Here is a 26,592-nt window from a genome sequence, read left to right on the forward strand (position 1 = left end):
TTTGTGATTGGTTTTTTGTTTAGTTTCTATAAAATTTCTGTGTCACATAAAAAACAAGGGAAATTTACGAAACACCCCCTGAAAATGGGTCGAAACTCAAATCACCACCTGAAATTTGAAAATACTCAGATCACCCCTTGTATTAGAGCCCAATACTCAGATTACACCTTACCGTTAGTTAACTGATGAAGTCAGCTAGTTAAGTTTTTTTAAATCCCTAAACTACCTTTGACCAGTGTTGATTTACTATTTTACCCTTGCAACTAAAAACCCCAAATCCATCTTCTTCCTCACACCTGCAACTCAATCTGGAAAGACTTTATGACCTGCAACTAAAACCCTAATTCGATCCTCTTCCATACACCTACAACTCAATTTAAATATTTAATTTGTCACAACGAAGACAACGAGGAATCTTCAAGCGTAATCTTCTCGCAGCTTGTACATCCAAAGGGGTGATGAGGACGAAGGTAGTGAGGATGAACGAGTGATTGATTTGGAACCACCCCCAAAAAAAAAAAATCTTCCCCGCAAATGATTTCCACCCCCTCCCCCCCCCCCCCCCTCTTTTTTGTGTGCTTTAGGAATACATACCAGACTGCTATGTCTGGTAAGTGGTAACTCTCAATTAAGATTACCCTTTAGAAATTTCTATGGACTGTAATCTCATATCTCACAATGTAATTCTATAGTAGAACAAGCTCATATGGTTTATTTTCATAATTCACCCAAAATGTAAATAAAGAAAATATTTAATTTGGGTTTCCGCCGCTGGTAAGGTTAGAGAGAGAGAGAGAGAAAAGACGAGCTGTCAGAGTGGAACAAGCCGACGACGGAGGATATTAGTCCTTTTAAGGACTTGCAGAAATCAGCTGATTCGGTATACCGAATCTGAATCCGGCATACCGGATCATATTAAACTTTCAGATGTACAATCACCGAGAGCAAACGGAATGCTATGGATTGGATCCGGCATACCGAATGTGTTCATCCGGCTGTTCCAATGGCTTTGTTGGTTGACTAAGCGGGTTTTGAGGAGATGAATCTAAGAAATAGAGGGTTTTGATCTATGGGGCTTTTTGAGGAGATGAATCTGGGAAATAGAGGGTTTTGAAGAAAACCCAATTGCATTGTTGAATCTCGCATGGTCTTCCCGATTGGGAGAAGATTCTTCAAGGGGAAATTATGCTTGAGATTGAGTTGCAGGTGTGAGTCACCATCGGAAACAGTTGCCTTGCCATTGAGTCACCATCGGAGCAGCTGCCACCCGCTCTCTTGGTTTTTTTTTTTTCCTTCTCTTCGGCAAACTTATGCTTGAGATTGAGTTGCAGGTGTGAGGAAGAGGATGAAATTAGGTTGAAGATGAAGAAAAGGGTAGTATTGTAAATTTAATTCGAATGATTTAGTACAAGGGTAAAATAGTCCTTTTACCCCAATGACTAACAGCAGACTAACACTGATAGTGTAGAGGGGGTGATCTGAGTATTTTCAAATTTTAGGGGGTGATCTGAGTTTCGACCCATTTTCAGAGGGTGTTTTGTAAATTTCCCTAAAAAAAATGCCGAATCATCTTATCCTAGTGGTAGCAAGATGTATGAGAATGGGTTCCTTCAATGGGCAAGTATGGACTTTTCTTCTTTTAGAGTATTAAAAAGAAAAGAAAATTCCACAACATTTTCTACTTTAAAAGTGCATGTTAACAATAATTTTATTTGATTGAAACTCTCTCATCTGAATTTTGAATTTGATTTGATTGTTGTAGCCTACGTCCGTTTCTGATTTAGTGAAACAATCCACTCCAAACTCTTGTATATATCTTATTACACATGAATTGAAAAATGGAGTTACAAGGGGTTTTCGCAGCTCCACCTTGTCCCGGTTCGGGTTGATTAGTCGAAGGGAGAGGGATGAATATTTCTCTTTAATGACACCTAAAGAAGCTAGATTGGGTTCATATATGTAACACAACCAGGTAATGACGTTGAAAGCATGGAAAGTGGTTATAAGAAAATTTTGGACAAAGTAACATGGGGGGTTAGGCTAAAGTTGACGAATTTTTATTGTATACGGTTCCCTAGTGCCTCTCACAAGAGGAGGGTGGATCCCATCTGGGCAGAGTATTCGGTCAGGTGTCCCGAGTGGGTCCCATTCCCCTCTTATGAGAGGTACAAAAGAACCGCATTGGTCAGGGAACCGTAGAAGATAAAGATTCAAAGTTGACTGGGTTATAGGTGGCACGTGTTGGGATATATAATATGGCAAATAAAGTATTTACAAGTCCATCCACATAAAGCCAATGTCTCCTTCCCAACAAGGAATCACATTCATGTCTTGACTTATAAAATTAGGGCGGCCACCAAATAACTTTGTTTCCTTTTTGGCATATAAATGATTGGGGTTTTGCCTCTTTCATATTTAGAAACTTATCTCTTGCACACCAAGAAAGTAGTTTGGCTCGTTGGACCTATCATCAACTTTTTGGTTTGCGGGAGTCAAAATTTAGTCAATCAAATCGAACCAATTCGGACTAGTGTATTGCATACCTGAAACTGATTTAACCAGACACTGAAACTGGATGAAAAAGGGACCGAAATGGAAACCAAATCTATTGAGGTAATAATACTACATCAATTGTGGTTGTGGGTCCTCTAACTATCAAGTATAAGAGTCACAAGAAACCATCCCACTTTGAACCAATTAGTTTTAAGATGTAAGCTTAATATGGTATCAGGATGGGTCCGTTGAGTCTCAATATGATGGACCATGTTCCATCCACAAAAAGACAAAAACCAAAAGAGACGTGTACATAAGGGGGAATATTGAGATAATAATCATACATCGGCTGTTGTTGCTCCGACTATCAAATATAAAAACCACAAGAGACCACCCCACTTTGAATCAATTGATTTTAAGATGGAAACTAACTTAATAATCGTTGTTGGTTTAATTTTGGATTCATCCAATTCAGCCCAGACCAAAACCGGCCCGAACCAACCGAGTTACACATCCCTACTTTAGTCTCGATGAGCCACAATTCATATAGGTATTTAGTTCATGGAGAGCCGAATATATAATTCATATTTGTATTAAGCTCAACAAGAGAAAGAGAAACGAATGTAAATTCTAATGAACAACAAATTATTTAAGTTACAAAGTACAATAGAAGACCTAAAAGATTGCATGACACTCATGATTCAGAGGTGCACTAAATCTTTTACACATGAAGCTTCCTTATTGATCAGGACGGGTAGAAGCCCTACCAAAAATGCCAGGTGAGACTGACTTCTACTCCACTCACCACTTTAGCAGATGAGAGACCTAAAAGACCTTCCAAAACAAAAAATTGCAACATGAGGAAAGGAAACAAGCTCAAGGGATTCCGCATTAATTCAGACAGTTCCCTCCAAGGACTTCCATATCTCACCACAATCATCTTCATCTTCATCTTCTTTGGTCTTGCTCCTCCCAGATAAGAACCCAAAAGGTGAAGTAGGAGTCTGCATAAGGTCCAGTGTCAAGTGTGCACCTGATTCATGGAACCTATCCCACTCATCAGGTGGTTCAGGAAGCATATTGTGTTGGTGGGGGATGTGAGGGAGGAATCCTTGTTGTGCATCACCTAACTCATCCATTGTGTGGTGATTCCATGCTCTGTCAAAGAAGAGTTGCCTAGCGAAGGTGGCCGCACGATTCTCTGCGATCAGCTCGCGAAGTGCAGCACTTGATCGCAAGGAGATATCAGCTGGAGAAACCCAAGAATCAGACCTGGATGACAGAAGAGAGAGAGCACAGCCCTTCGATGATGATAAACAAGATAATCTTCCACCTACCGATTTACTTTCTGCAGAGAAAGCAAATACAGTTTTTTCACTTTGCTTATAAAAAACCCCAACCAGATAGTTCCCCCCCTTCCCGGGACTACCAAAAATCACAGAAAATAAATGATTTAAGACCATTCCAGTGAATAGCAAAAAGTATTGCAGTTATAAGTTAGAATTCGAATTATGATTTAAATGTTTAGTCTTTGTAGAGTTAAAAAAACAAGCTGGCTTAGGTCCCACGAGAAAGGAATGGAACCTGGTTGCTGACCACAAAGTTCAGTATATATAGCTGTTTGTGTTGTCTTCAGTTTTGTTTTCTTCTCCTGTACTGGACCCAATTACTGTTAGCTTGATGTAAGCCTTTTATGATTAATAAAACTCCATATCCGATAACTAGGGAGTATCAGAATTGTAATTTCATATTTCATTGGACTCTACAATCGTAGAGTGAACATGTATATATACAGCCTTAGTCGGTGTTTATCTCTTTAGGTAGTAGAGTTACATTAGGAAACTATTGACTGTCCATATCACATGTGATAGGAGCCTAATGGTATATGGTAACTGGAGTTTGTGATGCCTTAGGATAGTGGATAAGCTGGGATTCATTTGATAGAATAGAAATCGGTCAATACACCCCCTCAAGCTTAAGGTGGCCGAACCTTGAGCTTCTCACACATTTGTTGGTACCGCGCAGTGGGTAGCACCTTGGTTAAAACATAGCCTATCTGATCTGTGGTAGAGATGAACTAGACTGTCAGCTTTCGTTTGGCAACCCGTTCACGTACAAAGTGAAAATCTATCTCCATATGCTTGGTGTGGGCATGACAAACTAGGTTGGTGGATAGATAGATGGCACCAATAAATATCGCACCACAAGATTGGAAAGCCAAGAAGGGGGTAACCAAACTCCTAAAACAAAGACTCCAACCAAATCAATTCCGCAAAAGCATCAGCTAGCCTTTGTATTTCACTTCGGTAGAGGAATGGGCAACAGTTTTATGCTTGCAAGATGACCAAGAGACGAGATTTCAACCAAGATAGAAAGCATAATATCCTGTAGAGCGACAGTCAGCACTGCTGCCCGCCTAGTCTGCATCAAAAAAGGCTTGCAAATGGGGAGTGGAGGAGCGGGAGATAAGAAGACCATGACCGCTGCTATGCTTAAGATAGTGTAAAATTCTCTTAACTAAAGACCAATGAGCATTTGTGGATGAGTGCATATGCTGCCAAACACAGTTAACGACAAAGGCAACATCCGTCCTGGTAAGTGTCACATACTGCTACACCCCAACGATAGACCTGTAACACATAGCATCCTATATAACAGCACCCATTGGATCCAAATCCTTGGCAGTAGTGGCCATAGGTGTGAGAACTAGTTTACAATCAGTCATTCCTACCCGGTCAAGTAGTTCATGTATATAACATGATTGAGATAATAAGATGCCATGAGTAGTGTAAGACCTCAATACCCAAGAAATAATGCAACAAGCCCAAGTTCTTAAGGGAAAATTCTACACCCAGTTTGGTTAGAAGAGAGATGATCTGTGCAGGTGCATCGCTGGTGACAAGGATGTTGTCAATGTAAACTAAGACATATATGATGTGTGCACCTTTCTTGAAAATAAATAAGGATGGGTCTATTTTGGAGGCAATGAAACCCAATTGTAGGAGAAAGGTAGATAACTTGTGAAACCATGAACGAGGGGCTTGCTTGAGCCCATACAATGAACGATGAAGACGGCACACATGGTTGGGCCGAGTAGAATCTTAAAAACCACGTGGTTGTGTCATAAATACTTCTTCATCAAGCAATCCATGCAAAAAGGCATTGTGTATGTCAAATTACCCGATGGACCATCCCTTAGACACAACAATAGCAAGAATGGACGAATCGTGGTAGGCTTGACAACTGGGCTATAAGTATCAGTGTAGTCTAAGCCATATTGTTGGTGAAAGCCTTTAGCGACCAAACGAGCCTTGTACCACTCAAGAGATGTACCACTCAAGAGAACCATCAAGTTTACGCTTGATGCGGTAGACTCACTTACAACCAACTATGTTCATGTGAGGAGACTGCGGTACTAGAGACCAAGTGCCATTTCGAAGTAAGACAATGAAGTTTTTAGTCATGGCTTGACGCCATTCATGATGCTTGCGGGCTTGAGTGAAACATGTAGGTTCGGTAGTTAGAGAACTGGTGGTGTGAGAGCACTGCGTGATGGGTCGGTGTTGGTAGCGCGCTGGGTGGGGGGAGGTGGTGGTAGAGGTACTAGTGGGGGAGGGGACGATGATTCTTGTGTGAAAAGCTGTAACCTAGTGGGGGGCGGGGATGGGGCAGCGGGAGAGGGTGCAGGGATAGTGGAGTCATATAATGCCCTAAGCGAGCGGGTATGAATGTGTGGGGAGGTGAAGGGTGAGGAGTGAGTGATCACCGACAAAGGAGTGGGGGCAAGAGAGGATGTGGAGGAGGTAGTGTGTCTTGTGTTGTGGACATTGGAGAGGAGGATAATGGTGATGGTGGTAAGGTATTCGGGGTAGGAATTGGTGGGTAATTGGATGGTACACGAACTGGCACCGATGCCCATGGTGAAGGGGATGGAAAGGCTGGTAAGGGAGTTTGAACAGAAGGAGGTTTAGAGAAGGGAAATGTGGATTTGTCAAAGTGAACATGGCGGGCAACGTACATTCAATTGGAGGACGAGCTGAAACCAGGGAAGACGCAAGGAGTGGACCGATAGTCCATTTTGTGTTTATTGTAAAGGCGAAGATAAGAAAAGTACAAGCAACCAAAACCACGTAAAAAAATGGTAGTCAGGGGCCTCGTGGTGTACGAGCTGAAAGGGGGTCACACGATTAGAAACGTGGGATGGCATCCTGTTGATTAGATAAACAACAGCCTCAAAGGCAAAGTGCCAGTAAGATTGAGGGACGGATGCATGAGCAAGGAGAGTCCGGTTTCCACAATGTGGCGATTACGACGCTCAACAAATCCTTGCTGTTCATGGGTGTGAGGCGCAAAGATTCTATGAGTGATATCTAATTTTGATAAAAAAAAAAACACAGAAAGAGATCTAAATTCCAAACCCTAGTTTGTTTGTATGGATTTATTTTGTGAGCAAAATGTCGTTCAAAAAGGAGAAAAACAGAAAACATATATGATTTAAGTTTTAATGGATAAAACCAAATGTATTTAGTATTGTCCTCGACAAAGATTACAAAAAATTTGTGTCCATCAACAGAGAGAGATGGAGTAGGACCCCAATCATCACTACATACTAAATTCAAGGAATAAGGATTGTGAAAATTTGTAACAACTAACAACAATCTACTAGCCTTACCCAACTGGCAGGAAGTACAAACTTAAGTCAATTTTTTTGACTGACAAGGAAGACTACTATTTTATAACATAAACCTAAGCAGACTTTCATTCGGGTGACCCAAACGTTGATTCCATCCAGTAGCGGAAGTGCAAGCAACGACAGATGCAGATGGCGGTGGAATAGTATAGAGTCTCCTTCACTCGGGCCGAAAAGAAGTACCCTCTTGGTGACCTGATCCTTCACAAGAAATAATGAGGGATGAAATTCAAAAAAGATAGAATTATCGTGAGCAAAACATTGAACAAAAAGTAAGGGTTTAGAGATATCAGGGGCAAGAGGAACATCACATAAATTGAAAGAATGGGAGGGAGAAACAAAAGGAAGAGAAGAAGTACCAATGTTAGAGATAAGAAGGTCCTTACCATTCCCAACACAAAGGTGATCATGGTCGTTGTAACCATCATAGGAGGAAAGGAAGTTGAGGTAGGGGTTACAAGATGTGTTCCACCCGTGTCCGAATACCATATCAAGGCAGTGGAAAGATTATATTGGGGCGAGTAGGGGGTATGGGGATGGGTTGGTATAACTGACATTCAGTTGATTTGGATGAGATGGATAGGGATGCTGCAGGTAGGCGGGGGGGGGGGGAGTAGTAACATGTTGATGCATTGTGATTAGTACAGTTGTAAATATAACAACAAAGTCGGTTACTTGGACAGTAAGGACCACGACCTCTACGGCCACAGCAACCCAACCATGACCACCATGCCTTGCACGACTATTGGAAGTGGAGCCAGAGGAGAGAGAGGAGTCATGGTGGGTAACATCAACAGAAGGAGCATACTTCAAAGCATGTTTGTCAGCAATCGTCAACGTGCGGAATTCAGCCTTGCACATAAATTTATGACTAAGAAGTGTGCCATGATGATCTGAGAAAGTCAGGGAATCAGACTTGGCCAGCAAAACGAGCACAATAGCTCTGAGGTCTTGACGTAATGCACGGAGAATGTGGAGACATAAATCATTAGAGGAGAGGGGCTTTCCAACGGCAGCAAGTTCATCGCTGATAGACTTTGCTCATTTCATGAAGTCAGTAATTGATTCATTCGGCTTGTGTTGGAGTTCCTAGAGACTCATCTAAAAAAACATAAGACAAGTATTTCATCTGGAGCTATAAGCAATAAGGAGTGAATCCCAAATCTCCTTGCTTTTCGATTTGTCAACAATGAGAGGGTAATCATCTTCAGGTAGAGAAGAAATCAAGAGGTCATGACCATCGCATCTTGGTCAAGCCAATCTGCAGCAACATCGGGGTCAGTAGGGCATGCAATGGTGCCTATAACATAGACATATAGGTGTTGTCCTTTGAGAAATGGAACTAATTGCGCCTTCCAGTAAAGAAAATTTTGGGCATTGCGTTTGAGGGAAACAAAGTGGTACTCTACATTGAGAGTGGGGTTAAGAGGGCGAGCAACAATAGTAGCAGCGGGTGAAGAAGAGGAATCCGTGAGAGACATGAGGAAGCAGAGCAGTAAAACGAGATAGGGAGAGCGAGCGAGCGAGAGAGATTAAAAGTAGTAGAGGACGCTGTTCCTGTTAAGTGATTGATACCATATCAAAATTGTATTTTCATATTTCATCGGACTCTACAACCGTAGAGTGAAATGTATATATACAGCCCTAGTCAGTGTTATCTCTTTAGGTAGTATAGTTACATTAGGAAACTACAGACTATCCATATCAAATGTGATAGGAGCCTAATGGTATATGGTAACTGGAGTTTGAGTTGCCTGAGGATAGTGGATACGTTGGGATTCATCCGATAGAATAGAAGTCGGTCAATAGGGGGAATCAGAACTTGAGGAACAAGTGATATTAGAACCAAGATTGTGGCAGAGTCGAGGCATGGCCTTCAACGACAAAGAAAAGCCCTTGGAGAAGATCTGTGTTGCTCCTACGTGAAGGGAGAGAAAGGGAAGATCTCGGTTGCTCCCATGCAGAAGTAATAATCCCACCTCGGATGTAAGTGGCCCGATGTGGAGAGCTATAGGAAGTTGAAAACCCTCTCCACTACCCAAATCCCTAACAAGGATGTGGGGAAAATTGCTTATAGTATTGTGCATAAGAATTTGGGAATCAAGAATATGGTGTAAATGAAAAATGTTTATGTCCTTAATTTTGAAGTACGTCTTAAATGTTTATTAGTCTTATGTTACTTTGTACAGTACACTTGCAATCAAGAACAAGTTCCTTGTGATGGCTATGCTAATCAAGGAAAGAAGTACTCATAGAATGAGCACAGTTGAAACTGAAAGACTAGAATAAACAAGAAGAAAGATTTAAAAATGAAACATATTTACCGAAGAACAGAATTATCATGAATTTGGAAATAGATGTTAAGCTATTAAAATGTTACCGATGAATTGGACATGTCCATATCCTTTGTTTCTAGTTGCTCATATTGAGCATAATCACTATTTTGAGATTTTATTATGCAAATTAGAGCATTATAACTTAAAAATAAAAATCTCAAATTTATGAGAAAAAAGTGCCTTGAATCCAAGTTTAAAATTGTGATGTTATCCTATTCAGCAATTTATTCCGGGTGTGCTTTACACCAACACCCCTAATTAACTTCAATGATTGCATTTCAGTAGCATCTGAAAGCCAAAATTTAGTCTTGGAGTTCTCGAAGGCCCTCTTTGTTTCAATATGATATTCTTCCTCCATGTAAAATTGTTCTTATTTTTCAAGCTTAAAAAAGAGGGAAGCATAAAACCAAATCTAGAAGTTTGATCTATTAAACACTCTGACATAAACATGTCCAAAGGAGATGACATCAGTTTAGAAGAGTTAATCTTGTAAAGATGAGGTTAAGGGTACTTTGGTATTTTTGTATATACTTATGGATGTTATACCTTGCAGTATAGATTACCTATAGATATAATCTCTATCGGGACTAATTATAAGCATTTTAGAGATACCTACAAACAAGTGAAAGCCACTACTTAGAGCACTTTACACTAAAGTGCATTGTTTAGGGCATGTTGTTAGAACAAGCAAGGGTTTTTGTCAAAACCCGAATCCGTCCTCATGCAGATTTCTAGAACACGATTGAATCAAAATAGAGCAGGGAATGTAAGGCGTATCTTTCACCACGTTTGTTAGTGTAGAAGAGATAAGAATCCACGAACAACAGCAATACATCAGTAGGTGTTTGCAAATAGCCGGGATGGGGATCTTCTGCAGTCTCCTAGGCACACCCACTGAGTTCTCTCTTGTGGAGAAAAGAGAAAAGAATAGAATAGTGACTGCAGGGACCCCATCAGTTAGTATTTATAATACTCCCCAAAACCCTAACCCACTTCCACAATGGGCCAAGCCGGTCCTGTCCATCTCAATAAAAACAGTAGCAAGTCACGTCAGCCCTTGTGTTTCTTGATCCCCATCAATGATCGACCCGATAATTAATTAAGCCCACACTCGTCGCATTTTGGGAAAAATCCTAACAATCTCCCACTTTGGCTAGATTAATTATAAGGTCATCATTATCAAATGTGGTCATAGGATCTCAATACAACAATAATACTATTAAATCTTGATCTAGTTAGCAAATATATCATTGTCGAACAACAGCAGAGACTAAACCTCAACATACAGCATATCACTTTCTGTCAGCTACAAACAAGGATTTACTTATTAACATGAACTGCCTTGAGATAATTTTGTACAAGGAATATCGTACACGTCTATGATCACATAAATATCGTCATCATTTCTTGTGGGTCCTCGAACATATCATAAGCATCGTACGACTCATGGATTACCTTTGAATATCGTCATATTCACCGGTAATCGATGGACTTGGTTTATCACCAATCGAGCATTCATGGCTAGAAATAGCCGAACGACTTGGCTCGTCGCCAATTGAACATCCTTAGACCAAAAGACCCTCAACACATCAATCATATGCATGCATGCAAATGCTATTCATCACATCAAGCGAAACATATATCCTTCAAGTACTCCCACTCAACAAGCATATCAAATAAAATAATACGAAACTCCCATCTGAAATAATAATTTGATTAAACTAAAATTCATTCCCCTTTCTTGCTATCTTCTACACCGTCCTTTTCCAGCCACGCCTTCCTTGCGTTGCAGTCTCTTCTCATGTGTCCCTTCTGATCACACCAGTAGCATGAAATTTCACCAACGCTCCTCCTTTCTTTATTGTATGGATGATACTTACCTTTTTTGAAAAATCTTGGATTCCCTTCTTTGTTCCACTTCCAGACGCTCCTTTGTTCTCAGTCAGGTTCGCACTCTCAATAGTCATCTTCTTCATGTTACCTTCTTCTTGTGCGCAGATAGACACCAGCTCTTTCATGGTCCATTTGTCCTTCTGAGCAGCATTCGCAGACTTTATATTCGCATACACATCTGGGAGAGATTTGAGTGCAAGATGCACCAAAAGTTCTTCTTTTATAGGCATCCCAAGATCCCTCAACCTGTTCGCAATGGAAGCCATCTTCAGTAAATGTTCTCTAATGCTTTCAGTACCATCGAATACAGCCAACGTAATCTAGTTCATTAGATCCCCTTTCTCGGCCTTCTGAGACACTTCAAAAACAGCTTTTATCTCACTCAGAAACTGTGGCAATATCTTTCACTTCAACACTGTCACGCAACGACTCAGAAATGGATTTTTTCATGACCAGTATGCATTTCCAATTAGTTGTCACCCACTTTTCTATTTTAATTCTCTCAGCATTCGTACTCGCATCCGTCAAATCATAAGGTTTTGGTTCTCGAAAGGCCATATCAAGGTCGAGCAGTCCCAGATTAATTTCTAAGTCCTCTACCCACCTCTTGTAATTATTCCCAGAAAGAACAAGAATAGATGCCAACAGACTATTTGGGAGAGACATCCTATGGGAGAAAATTCATTCATACAGATAAACAAGGATATATATATATTCCAACAACATGATCATATTAAATCATTTAGCAAATGCAAACAATTCACACAAACTACTAGCAAACACAAACAATGATCATCACATTACATTTTGCCCTCTCGGGTCAAATGCACACATCTTTATCGCACCGCAAGTACCGCGAGATAGCAGCAACTTTCGAAAATCTCCCTCCACCTTTGGGTAATAGAGAAAACCCCTAGGTTATGCACCTCAACATCATAATAATTTATCGCACTGCAATTACCGCAAGATGTCGATGACTTTCGGAAATTTTCCTCCACCTTTGGGTGGTAAGAAAACCCCTAGGCCACGCGTCTCAAATTCTCTGAGTACACTATCTTTGGATGGACACATTACCTTTCCATGAAAAGATCAGTAGTTTTCAGAAATCCCAGCACCTTTGGGCAACTGGAACCCTTAGACCACTATCCCTTCCAACCTATGTGCATATCACCTCGTCAATCTTTAGTAACATTGCCTTTGGGCTAATGTCACCTATTCCGCTGCCTTGACAAAACCATAAAAGAATTCAATGGACCACTTTGGTGGATCACCATTTTACCCTCTCATAATTCCTCAACCAGATATGCAGCAATATATGTGGAAGTAAACACATCGATCGTCCATAATGTGTCGTGATATGCACATTCAAGTGGCAATGGGTCAACCCAAAATAATCCAAATATGCTCAAAGTAGCATAAGCGTCCAAAATAAGTCCCTGAAAGTATTAAACGTCCCAATACCAGGTACCAATAGGTTGGTTTTCAAAATACAAACAATACAAGACCAACCGGAGCCCATAACAATGCTCCACACCCATTAAACCATGCATTCAAGATTATTAGAAAACACAAAAACTGTCAAAACCATGGTCTTTGTTCATACAAAATATGTCAAATTGCATATCAAATCCAAGAGCACGAAAAAACAGACACCAGAAAAAACCGCGTCTCAAAATTCATCCAAACGAACCCACACGGTCCATTTGAAGTTTTCTGGTCATTTTCCCCTTTTTTGTTTTTTTTAAAAAAAAGGTAAACCGAACCGGTTCGAACCGAAATCAACTGAACCTAACCGAACCGAACCCGGTTCGCCTTAACCGGCCCTCCGATTCGGGTCACCGTTGACTGGGTCTAGGTCAACTTTGACCCGGGTTGGGTCAGCTCTGTCCGGGTCAAACGTGATCCACAAGCACCAGAATTGACTTCAGCATCGCTATAAATAATTATTTTTTTTAACTGCTGCCAGCGTGTGGATCTCACTCGCGGCTTCGGCCAGCGCATTCAGCCGCCGGTGGTGACGATTCACACACCGCTGTGATCGTCTCTCTGAGCCCTTCGCACCCATATAAAAAGTTTCGATTTTCGCCGGTGGAAAAATCCGGCAGCGGTGAAAACGTACGGTTTTTCCAAAAATTCCATTTTCCGCCGTAAAAAACCTCGCTTTATGATCTTAAACTGACAATCAATCGATCCTAGGTCCGTATGGTCGGCTTTGATGCCACTTGTTAGAACAAGCAAGGGTTTTTGTCAAAACCCGAATCCGTTCCCATACAGATTTCTAGAACACGATTGAGTAAAAAAAGAGTAGGGAATGTAAAGCGTACCTTTCACCACGTTTGTTGGTGTAGAAGAGATGAGAATCCACGAACAGCAGCAATCCGTCAGTAGGTGTTTGCAAATAGCCGCGATGGGGATCATCTGTAGTCTCCTAGACACTCCCACTAAGTTCTCTTGTGGAGAAAAGAAAAAAGAATAGAATAGTGACTGCAAGGACCCCATCATTTAGTATTTATAATACTCCCCAAAACCCTAACCCACTTCCACAATGGGTCAGGCTGGTCCGGTCCATCTCAATAAAAACAGTAGCAAGCCATGTCAACCCTTATATTTCTTGATCCTCATCAATGATCGACCTGATAATTAATTAAGCCCATACTCGTTGCATTTTGGGAAAAATCCTAACACATGGATCTGTTTTTTTTTTTTTTATGGTAGCACATGTATCTGTTAAGACACTATTAATTGAGGTTTTAAATCCAAATTTGATTAGGCACAGCAAATTAATGAAGCATAATGATTAATTTTGAGCTGCTTTGGAATAAGAATTTCAGATCTAATGGTTAACATGTTAAAGTCAAAGTGAATAGACAAAAAATAAACACATAAACTTATATTATGAAAGCCATATTATGGTGGTAAAAGACTACAAGTCTCAAGATTTAACCACCAATTTTCTAAGTGTAAAATTACAATGCTAAAATAAAATGTATAAAGACTTCGATCGACTCATGGTGTCAATTAGGAGAGTCATGGGAATCACCCAAATCAAGCAATTGTCTCGGCTATGTTTTTACCCAAACAGCAACATTGGAAACCTATTCTCACCTACTACAACCAACCACCAATCCATTTGCTCTTCAACTCTTGACCCTAATCTACAAATCTTGTTTGACACCTTTTCAATCAATTGGCTACCTATTTTCTATTGTTTTTTTTTTTAGCTTCAACAGCTTCTATTTCCAATTCCACTGTAGGAGTTCTTTGTTTATACAGTAGCCTCTCATCTGGGTACGAATTTTCACAAAAACCATTATACAATTCTTTTGAGATCAGTGACTTCTACATTAAAACCCTCAAAATACTGTGACAAGCACTTGAAGTCTGATGAAGCTCCCATGAATTTAACTATATGAAAAATATATTATACAAAACCCAAGCCTATTGTCTGGGTATGAATCTTTCACAAAAATTATCATAGATACATCAAAGCCCTCAAAACTCTGTGACAAACACTTGAAGTCTGATGAAGCTCCCATGCATTTAACTATATGAGAAATATATTATACAACACCCAGTTTCATAATAGATGACTTTGATACCACTTGTTGGGGATTTGGGTAAAACTCATCATTAAAAGCTAGGCATTAAAGAAAGGGTGCCAAAATACCTATTATAAGTCTCCACATCATGCTATTAACATCTAATTTGGGATAATTGCTTTCATGTTGAACCCCCGATAACAATTGCTTGAGCTGATTGCTTTCCTTTCCTTATACTAATTGCAAAGAATGGTTAATATATATATACAGTTTTTAATTGGATATAGCTTCTGGGTTTTTACCTCGAGAAGGGTTCTTGGAGATAGATTCGATAGAGGTCTTTCTCCTCCGCTCGTTATGGCCGGCTAGTCTCCTCCTGCAACTCCTCTTTGAATCGTCGAACTCAGATATGACATGAAACCTACAATCCAATCCACCAAAGCTATTAGAGATGAAGATGAAGATGAAGAAGAGTATACAGGGAAAACAAAAACACATTGTGATTTCTTCTGCTTTGTTAGTAGAAGAAAGAAATTGAACCTGCTGCACTGCTGGCAGAAACGTTGTTCCATACCAAGAACCACCACCTTGGGCGCCTTGGAGTGCATCTCACACACCTTATGCCGGCGGTGATAATCCTTGGAGTTCACCAGCGCCGCGTGGCAGCCCTCTACCTGGCACCTAGGCACCACCACCGACGACGAGGAGGAGGAGGAGGAGGAGGAAGAGGAAGACCGAGCACCGATGAGTCCATAAGGCTTCCCCCTCTTTCCAAGCGGGAAGGAGGCTAGTTGTTGAAATTGCGTGGTGGTCCCGTCTTCGAAGTAATGGCGCTTCCCAAGCTTCAAGCAAGTGAGGTGAGGATCCTGCTGCACATGTGACACCCCGGCGTACAGTGATGAGTACTGGTACGGGTGCGCATTGTCCACCTGGTCGTCGTGGTAGTGGCAATGGGAAAGCATCATTGCCTGCGCCGCCGTGGTTGTGGTGGTCGCGACGGCGGTGTTGTCTTCGGCGAAAGGGTTGCACCAGTCGAACCGAGACGTCCCGACCTCCCAGAAATCCCACGATAGATTGCTACTATTACCAATTTGCCCTCTGCCACCGTTGTTGAATCCGTTCCCGCCATTCTCCATCTCTCTCTCTCTCTCTCTCTCTCTTTCTTGGCGTTGCTTCTTTTTTGCTATTAAAGAGACTATGATACTGAGAATGAATGGAGATCCGTTTGTGGCTTTTATAAAAGAAGAATGAAGAGGGGGCGGAGAGAGAGAGAGAGAATAGATGATGTAATGGCAGAGTCTGCAACTTCTGTGTTTCTTCCACTGGAACAACTGTTTAAAGAGAAAGCTGCAGAGGTGCAGAGCTCAGTGACTGATGGAGAGAGAGAGAGAGAGAGATTTGGAAAGTTTAAAAGGAAGGAGATATGGGATTGATCAGTACCGTATTTGTTTTTCACTTCGAATATGGAAGAAAAAGTCGGGAGTGGTTTTAAAGCCTGGAATCCGGGTTCGAATCGTCCTAAATCGGTTTAGGAATCGGTTCAATTTAAATTAAAATACGAAGAAAATGATTAGGAATTGAGATCAATGACAGTCTATTTCGATTTGAATCGGCCGATTAACCAACCGATTCCTAATTCCAGAAACCAAGAGAGAAAGAGAGGGGAAAAGCAAAGCTGCAATGCAACAGGAATGAGAGAGAGAGAGAGTTGGAACTTGGAAGCGCTCCGTGCGAAGGATGATGAAGGTCGGACCGTACACGTGTACTGAAATGGTTCGAGACTTTGAAGTTTACCTCAGCTTCTCAGATACAGAACAGAGAGTTTTTTTTTATTTTTATTTATAAGAAGAAGAGAGAGTGAAGTAGTCAGTCAGGCTGGCAAAGGAATGAATATTAAAAAAAGTAAAGTGTAGTAAAAACACTACATAGTAATATAGTATCAAGAAAAAGAAAGAAAAATTGGAAATTAAAAAGTTGTGAAATCCTAAAAATCAAATTTCATCGTTTTATTTTTTTCATTGATAAACAAATGATTAAATTAAAATATACTTTTTTCCTTTCCAAGACAAATATGTCCTCAGTAGTGCCCTGCAACACTGAGCAGTGGACGAGTGGAGTGAGATGGTGAAAAAAAAGGACAAAGAAAGAAGAGTGACAAGACAGGAGAGGGAGGGAAGACAGTGAGAGAGAGATCAGAGAGAGAGACTCAAGAATCAATTTTTTTTATTTAAAAAAAAAATGAATAAGGCATGGCCCCACAGCGCAGAGCTCTTACATGTTGCCTCGTGTCCTCTATGAAATGGTATTACAATCACTTACATTGGAACCCACCCATTCATGAATCCATCTACTTTTGAACTGCGACGCAAACTAAAAAGAGGATACTGATTATGCTTAAGAAATCGTAGTTTGTTTTGCCTCCGAAAGTCTTTTTTTAATGCTCTCAACTTAAGCAACTTAAGGCAGAATTTATTTATTTATTATTATTTTTTTTAACCTTAGTCCAGATTTGGTATGAGTAGTGGCGGTGGTAGCGGCGGCAGTGATGGTGGCAGTGGTTGTGGTAATGGTAACAATGGTGATGATGGTGGTGAAGGAATGATGAGAGATGGGACCATTAGAAGAAGAAGAACTGTGATATTTTATTTTTAATATAAAATTATTATTTTGCTCATTTAATTAATCATGTGTTTATTAAAGAGCTAGAGCTATTTCAGAATTCTTATATCATTTTATTTTTATTTCATTGAAATAAGGTGCAAAAATCAAACCAAATGATTACAAAAATAGAAATCATCCCAAATCATCCCCCAAAATGCATGGATAAATAATGTAAATTGCAAAAAATAAATAAAGTTTCTCTTAAGCCGATCCATTCATAGTGGAGCTTTAGATACTCGCAAGAGAGTATGTCACACCCCAAACCACCCTTAGGCGGATCGGTCGGGTGACCCAGATGTCGAATCATATCTGTCAATCTCCAAGGATCCAGAAGCAGTACTTACATGTCACAAACCACTCAATGAGGGTAAAAAATAATAAATATATATCAGAGTACAACGGAAGATAAAAAAAAAAAAACTACCCAAAAGATAAATTATATTAATTATAGTAAATCCCAAATACCTATGTTATATCATATACAAATCCACTGATGCTCAAAAGTACAGTACACAAGAAGATTTAGCTTCTGAAAGGATGGAAGCAATAAAACTACAAGATCTTCACGGGTAACAAAGTATGGAAATTCTACAGCTTCATCAACAGCTTTATCACCCATTGGTAAGTGAATCGATACCTGCAAAATCATCTAAAAAGAAAATATTTCCCGAGGGATGAGCTCCACTGAGTCTAGCAAATGAATAATAAATCATACAAGCAGGTACAACCATCATCATCATCAATCTACATGTTGGGTTCAATTTTATTACTCTAGTCCACCTAGCATCACAACTAAGTCACTAGGTATATGCTACTTGCAATGACTCGGGCAACAACCTCAGTCGCTCCCTTATCGATCTTCAGTTGCCACCTCAATCATTGCGGGTGGAACTCGCGCTGGTCCAGGAGCACCAACTCCCTCCCTTGGCAGGCCTCAAGTTGACCACGACAACCTGACCCGACTTCTGCTGCCCTTGGCGTTCAGGAGGCCATGATCACCCAACACATGCACCCCTGTTGGGAAGGGCTGTAGCATAAGGGTATGTTCGCCTAGCCCAATGATCTACATGATAAGTATGAGTTGAGTAGTGTCAACCGTATCCCATTCTACGGGCTACCACAAACTTCATTTTCAAGTATGAAATGTACGGTGCTCCCACAGCCCATATTACGGCTCACCATACCTTTTATTTCCAAGCCGTCTATTACGACATCTAATCTAACAGTTCACATAGCATGCATTTGATTAATCAATTATTTTATCAACATGCTCATAATCACAGTCCACAGTTACATTTGAAATTCCAATATCCAAAAGTAAATAAATAATAATATAGCACAGATATCAATAATGAAAAGTAACTTTGTTATCTTTGATATGTTCACAAGGTTACACCTACAAGGATGATTCATATCCACTCACCTTGACTACACTCCATTGTTCCGAAGATTGCTGATCCATAAAAGTGCTCGGACACGTGTCACCGGGCAAATAGTCAAAGCCTAGGTTTATTAATTTAAAAGCATACGTTAATGAGTGTTAAATGAGTAATGGAGTCTGGGGGTATCCTTGGTTCAAGTCCCAAACCAAAGCCAGACTCAAAACAGATGGGACAACAGCAGTGGTCGATTGGTACTGGTCCATCCAATGGACCTGTGGCAATGGACCAGTAGGCCGCTGTGGCCAAACTGAAAAAGGGTTTATGGATTTAGACCAAAAAGGTGCCTAGGTATTATTCTAAGTAGATCTCAGATGCTAGAATCATGTTCTTCATTCATGGTTTGCACTGGTTGATTGGACTGGTCTATCCAACGGACCAGTGGCAATCAACCCATTGCTCAAAGTGTAAGAATAGGGCTGGAATGATGTGTTTTGTTTTGGGGTCTATACCATTGTCTCTAAAGAGGGTGTTTCAGACCTTGGGGTAAGTGTGAGACAGTGCAGGGTTAGGTTTCCTGTAGTGGTTGATTGGTACTGGTCCATCCAATGGACCAGTGGGGTCACAGTTTCAAAACTGGAAAGGGTTCACACCAAGGGTTTTAGATGGCACTGCAATAGTCCTATCAGTGATTTGGGTCATGGTTTCATTCCAAATATGAGTTTGGTTGCCTGAACACTGTCTTGGGATGTTAGATTGGCTCCAAACAGAGGTACAGTGCATGGATTTCAGTTGGGATTACATGCAGGGCTTCCTGCAGTGCATCACAGACCTAAAGGCAGACCAGGGGTAACACAGGTCTTAATTTCCTGCAGTGGTTGATCTAATCGACCACTGCAATCAACTAGTGCATGAGCAACTCGACATTTTCAAAAGCCATTGCTGTTTTGGCTTGGATTTTGGATCTATGGACTGCATGGATGATTAAAAGACATGTTTGGGTTTCATGCATGATGACTAACATATACATGGTGGAAAATCAAACATGCATGGGGGTTTGGAGCTTTTGGCTCATATGGACAGCAGGATGGCTTTGCATGCAAGAAACAGCAGAAAACACATATGAATAGGTTATAACTGTGCTAAAACAGTTCTGTTTTAGAGAACAGAACCAAGCATCTAAGGCAAGCATGTCCTACACTTAATTCCGTGATCTAAGCATGTAATATGGCATGGCAATTGATCAACAAAGTCTGAGATTTGTAGGTACAACATATATTCATCATGAAAATGGTAGATAATAAGCCAAACATGGCAGATTTACACATGCATGCAAGATCCATGCGTCAAAGGTTAGCAAAGCATGGTTTTTATTAAAGAACTCATAGGTACATGGTTGTACAGCCATAAACAGAAGGTAGATCATGGTTGCAGCCATGGAAAAGAAAGATAGCAGTACAAGGTTGTAGGGTTTGGGGTTACTTTGTTGAATCCAAGCACCAAATGGGGTTCCAAGCCCTTACTTCCCTCTTCTTCTCTTTTCTTTCTCCTTCTCCTTCTCTTCCTTCTCTCCAACGAAATGAGTAGATGAGATTTCTGAGCTGAAGGCATGCTTATATAGGCCCAACCACTAAGGTCTGTTAGCCTAAAGCAGTTTCTATGGAGAATGCATTTTTGGAATTCATTCTAAAATGCAATTCGCTTCAAATGGGCCCCCCACATGATCACATTGTTAGGGTAACATTCCCACGAGTCATTCTAGGTATGGGGAGGTGATCCGGGGTGCGAAACACTGGGCCCCACGCATCTGAGATGCATTCTGTGCAGTACAGCAGTACTGGTCGATCCAACTAGTTGATCCAATAGACCAGTAGGGATGGACCAGTAGGTAAAACCCTGCTGTTTTTGCATTTGGGTCCCATTGAGGCCTGTGCCATGCCTAGGGCATTGCCCTCGTACAATTTGTGACCATTAAACCCTGTTTAAATATTTACAAATGAATTTATTCCTGTTTTGGTTAAGCAGGGGTTGTATCCTTAGGTTGTCCATCAATTGGTGTATGGAACAGTAACACAGGTCTGGTGGTTGCCTCCGAATCGGTAGGTAAGACATCACCGGAGATTCCCCTTAAAAAATGATCACCGGGTTGGTGCACCACAGGTTGCTAGTGGGTCAGACTTAGAATCCATCGGGTTCCAGACCTACATTCGGAGTTCGGGTCAGGGTCCGGGCACAGGCGTAACAGAGTATTTTGGAAAACATATTAAAATCTTATATAGGAATTTATGAAACTTAGGAGTTAGTATGGTGTGGTGAAATAGAGATTATCTTGATTTTGATTAATTACATATAAAATTTCATAGCTTAATATAATCAAGTTCTCATTTTACTGGTATTCATACCCATCAAGATTCCAAGAATCAGGACCTGCCTAATAAGTCAGATTGACCAATCCAAATTGGAATGTTCAAGACTCATCCAATTTTATTTATTTTTGGTGAGGATGGTGGGGAGATCCTAGACTCGATGAGAAACACGAAGTCTCGAACTTGGAATCTCCTGGGGGCTGGGAAGTAGAAACTACTGCACTAGTAGCTATCTTGAGACAATTCTCAATTATGACTAGTTTGATCCTTGTATGTAAAAACCCTAGAGGGCTTTAAAACACCAATTTCAGGTTGTTTTAGTTTGATCCAAGTCAATTCCAAGTCAGATCAAATTAAAATTAGTCGAATCCAAACAAATCCCGATTCTATCTGTTTTATGCCTTATTTCAATGCATGTTTAAAACTACCCTTCAATATTGTACGGTATCTTTTCAACATTGATCGAAGGCCTCGATTTACTGGTTGTATGAAAACTCGATGTATAGCAATGAGAAAGAAACAAGCTTCACTCGTTTAAAAACAACACCAAGTTCTTCGACACTTAATATATGAGTCGGTCACTTTTGTTGATGTTTTTGAGCACATTCCTACTGATCCAAAATATATTCGGATTTTACCATAAATCATATAGGAACTTGTTATTAAGACTATTAAAAGGCTTGATTTTGGTTAAACCGTTTAATTAAACATTTTCAAATTTGAAACAATAACCAAACCATTTATTAAATTGTTTCATGATTCGGTTCGATTTCCATAAACGATTTTTATTTGATATTGACATCCTTATGTGAACAGTCCGATTTGATTTAAACCACTTAAGTAAACGGTTTCAATTTTAAAACCAAACCAAATCATTTATTGAATGATTTCACAGTTTCAATTGGTTCATCTATAGGCTTTGTGAATTATTATACAGTAGGTCCCGCACTAGTACAAGGGCCACGCTGCCTTACTTTACTCACACTCAGAGATGGTCAAAGTAAGAGTAGTAGGGTCCACAATTAGGTTAATTGGAAGTAGAAGGAAAGATTATTGAGGGATGAGTCAGTCTGACACAGCACGATATGGTGACACTTGTACGGTTGATTTTTCATTCTGGACAAAAATGTACGGTTGATTTAAAGTTCATCCATATGAGGGTTTTGCCTTTCCTTCGCTTGTCAGTTTGCAGCTTAAGGAGTGAGTGAGTGAGTGAGTGAGTGAGTGAGTGAACGATATGAATGATGAGAGGGATGAGGTAGTGGCTCTCTTGTCTTATTTGTCTGTTGTTTCTGTGCTTAAATTTTTTATTAATTTTTTTTTGCCAAAAAAGTGAGATTTGGATAAATAAGGTAACGCCACATGTGATCCATCCAAGACCTCATGATTACACATGTAAGATGGATAAGAAATCTCTCCTTTTCTTTTTCTTTTTCTTTTTCTTATTCTTTCTAGGTTACAGTAAATCTGTAATAAAAAAAAAAAGATTTTAAATGGGTGAAAGATGATATAGAGAGAGAGAGAGAGGAGGGGACCATCTATGGTGTCGGCAAAACGCCTTGCTGTTTCCCACAGGGGAACGCACGTCTTTGTGTCTGGGGACTATGAGACCGCAATATTCCTCTCTTATCTCACCATATTTCTTTTACTTAATAAATTACTTAATCTAGAGCTTAATAAATATATTTTTTTTAAATGTTCTTTGAAACCACTAGGTTTATTTTTACGTTCTTTCACATGAAATTTTATTATTATTTTTAGATATGATTATAAAGGAAAGAGTATTGTACAACACCAGTTCAAAAAAAAAATATATTTGATGTGAATCCTGAATGCTAGAAAACCCTTACCTTCAATAATTGGGAAAGAGTTTCCTATGGGGAGTGTGGGTCTTGTGTATCTGAGGAGGGGGGAGGGGAGGAGAGAAGATTTTGGCCTTTCATTTGGGGTAAGATGGTCATTTCACACCCATTGAGTTTGGATATGGAATGTATACTCTCCCCATAAGAAACTTTTTTCTCCTCAATAATTTATCTTTCAATCTACATTTCGATTTCCCATTGGTTGGGATGATTGTGAAATGGCAATTGGCATCATTTTTTAATTTTTTTGGTAGAACCAATTGGCATCATATTGGTATGGTATGTTACTCATTTGGCAACATTTTTTGCTAGGTTGATGTTCCTTTAGTTTTGTTTTCGTTGCTAGTAAAAGAAAGATGATAAGTGAAATTAGTTTATAATAAAAGGGAAAATGAACGTTAACTAGTTGCTTTGTTCTTATATTTAGACACTAGAGTGTGTGAAAGTACCATCATGACCTTTATGAAATAAAAAATTATATTTATGTTGATGCCTCTACATGTGCTCTCATTGGCCCCCATATAATCTGGTGCAAGCACTACACGATCAGACAACAATCTCTTGCCCTAAGTAAAAATATGGGACATGCATTAATGTTTTGTGTGTATATCTCTCTCCTCTTCTTTCCTGAAATGACCTCTTTACACCTTGGGAATGATTCCTTTCTAGGGACATTGGTTGGGTGTTTCCTGTTGACGTAGGCTATACTGCCAAATAAGAAAAACACCCCCAAAATTTATATATCATTGTCCAACATGGTTTTATAGCATACTTAAATTTATTATTATATTTAACAATTGAGAGGATTTTCAGAGCAAGTGGACTAGGGGAGCATACCATTGAAGTGTGAAAAAAAATATTATTGTACATAGCACGGTAGTGAAGTCATTTCATGTGAAAAATGAAAGAGATTGACACAAAAGTGCTAACATAGTTGCGTGGGGCTCCTCTGTAATGCTACACAGCATGTATAGCGCATCCGATGGTCTACAGTGCACGAGCGCGCAGCCCAACAATCCACCTATGTGTTGGGCTGCTGCATGTGCACTACAGACCGTTGGATGGTACGCTACACATTGTGTCACACCATAGAGGATCCAAATCCGACATAGTTTAGCTTAATGGTTCAGAGATCCTTTTCCTTCAATACTTATACCTTTTCGATGTAACTTATTTATTTTTCAAATCTAAAAGATTTGATTACAAAATGAAGTAAAATTTAACAATCAAATTTAAAATATGATTCTAATGTGAATCTCCATTGATTCAATGATTTGAATGGATCCCTATATATTCATTAGGAGACACTCCTGCATTCCCTTAGGCACCTTACTTCATGCATACCGTCCTCTCCATTCTTTGGCAGATTGAAGTGCTTTATTCCCATCTCTTACCCATCCCTGCTCTATTCCATTCGATTAGAGAGTGAGTTGGGATTTCTTTTTTCCTTTTTCCTTATTGTTGTAAGACTAGGGATTTCATTGTCATAAATAAATAGGGACATTAAGTATTGAACTACATCCTAAGTAATAATAATAATAATAATAATAAGTGTAATGACTTGTCTTTCAAGCTAAACAAAATGGGTATTGATAAATGAGTCTTACTCTCCTTGTTTAGCCGTATGAACAAAGATTAGTAGCTAATTCCAAGTTTACAAATGAAACCAGGTTAAGGGTGTAAATCGGTTTGGTTTCAATTATTTTAAGATATAAAATATAGAAATCAAAATTGAACCAAATCGAGAATAGGATCGGAACAAATTTTCAAAATAAAAACCGAATCAAATCAACTCGGTTTTAGTTTTATATTCGGTTTAGGTCCTATTTAGGTGTTTGGACCAACTTTTAAAAGGAACAGAAGTTATTATCCACATTAATTGTAATATTAAAAAAGAATATAATTTTATCTGATTCCTTATTCATTTCAAAAATATATAATTCGATTTGATTCAATTGTTTTAGGTATGAAACTGAAACTAAATCAAACCAAGAAAAGATTCTAGTTGAAACCAAAGCCAAACCAATTTACTTTGATTTGGTTCGATTCGATTTTAAACAATCGGTTTCGATTTCAGTTCTAAATTGACACCCTTAACCAAGGTTACCCTATTAGTTTAGAACATATTTGCCCGACCAATCCTTTTCTGGTTTTATTTATCTATTCATTTTATAGACTTAAAATTTTGGAAAGTTAAGTTCAAAACCCTTTACAGTTAAGCTTCATTTGTTTCAAAATTACGGTAAATTTTAGTTCGAAAATGTAAAATTTTACATGTTGAAAATTTTTCTAATGTTTGTTTCCATTAAAAAAAAACATTGGAACATTTTTCAGCATTTGAAATTTTAAATCTACAATTGTTCGAAGTGAAAATTTTCAAGTAAAATTTTACACTGAAACAATAGGATAGGAGAAAGTTATGTTAGACCGAGCAAGGGTTTTGTCAAACCCAAATTCGTCCCCATATAGAGATATAGAATACGATTGAATAAAAAAGAACAAGGAAAAGAAGGTCTACCTGGCACCCACGTATGCTGATGAAGAACAAATAAGAGTGCGTCTAATCGCAGCAGCGATCCGTCAGAGAATGAATGCAAGTCCTTGAATAATCTCGGACATCCGCGATGGGGATCTTCTACAGTCTCCTAGACTCTCCCACAGCTCCCTTTCTTGTGGAGAAAAGAGAAAAGAGAAAAGAGAATAGTGACTGCACAGACCCCTCATCATTAGTATTTATAATACTCCCCAAACCCTAATCCACTTCCACAATGGGTCAGGTCGGTTAGGTCCATCTCAATAAATAGTAGTAAGCCACGCCAGCCCTTGTATTTCTTAATCCCCATCAATGATCGACCCGATAATTAATTAAGCCCACTCGTCGTAATTTAAAAAATTCCTAACAATCTCCCATTTGGGCTAGATAGTTTATTATAAGGTCATCATTATCAGATGTGGTCATGGAATCTCAATACAACAATAATGTTCCTAAACCTTGATCCAGTTAGCAAATACATCGATGTCGAGCAACAACAGAAAGTATACCTCATCATACGACATATTACTTTCTATCAGCTATGAACAAAGATTTACCTACTAACATGAACTGCCTTGAGATGATTTTGTACAAGGAATGTCGTACACGTTTGTGATCACATAAATATCGTTATCATTCCTTGTGGGTCCTTGAATGTATCATGAGCATCGTACGACTCATGGATTACCTTTGAACATCGTCATATTCGTTGGTAATCGAACCACTTGGTTTATCACCAATTGAACATCAATGGCTAGAAATAGCCGAACGACTTGGCTCGTTGCCAATTGAACATCCTCAGACCAAAAGGCCCTCAACACATCAATCATATGCATGCAT

At 39.5% G+C, this 26,592-nt stretch overlaps 1 protein-coding gene across 1 annotated transcript; it reads right to left on the reverse strand.

Moving 5' to 3' along the window:
- Positions 1-3,348: 3,348 nt before the first annotated feature.
- On the reverse strand, positions 3,349-16,342 carry LOC122660517 (squamosa promoter-binding-like protein 7). The gene is made up of 3 exons (XM_043855857.1): positions 15,492-16,342; positions 15,254-15,372; positions 3,349-3,841 (listed from the first exon to the last, which is right to left on the reverse strand). The coding sequence occupies exons 1-3, from the start codon at positions 16,085-16,087 to the stop codon at positions 3,390-3,392; spliced, it is 1,167 nt and encodes a 388-aa protein (XP_043711792.1). The 5' UTR covers positions 16,088-16,342; the 3' UTR covers positions 3,349-3,389.
- Positions 16,343-26,592: the final 10,250 nt, after the last annotated feature.

The sequence above is a fragment of the Telopea speciosissima genome, chromosome 1 (assembly GCF_018873765.1).
Source record: "Telopea speciosissima isolate NSW1024214 ecotype Mountain lineage chromosome 1, Tspe_v1, whole genome shotgun sequence".
Classification (NCBI taxonomy): Eukaryota; Viridiplantae; Streptophyta; class Magnoliopsida; order Proteales; family Proteaceae; genus Telopea; species Telopea speciosissima.

Excerpts from the sequence above, each read along its gene's own strand:
- LOC122660517 (XM_043855857.1), bottom strand. The coding sequence starts at position 16,087 with ATGGAGAATGGCGGGAACGGATTCAACAACGGTGGCAGAGGGCAAATT. Across the intron at positions 15,373-15,491 it reads TTCTGCCAGCAGTGCAGCAG|GTTTCATGTCATATCTGAGT; the intron begins GTTCAATTTCTT and ends ATTGGATTGTAG. Across the intron at positions 3,842-15,253 it reads CTCCAAGAACCCTTCTCGAG|AAAGTAAATCGGTAGGTGGA; the intron begins GTAAAAACCCAG and ends CTTTCTCTGCAG.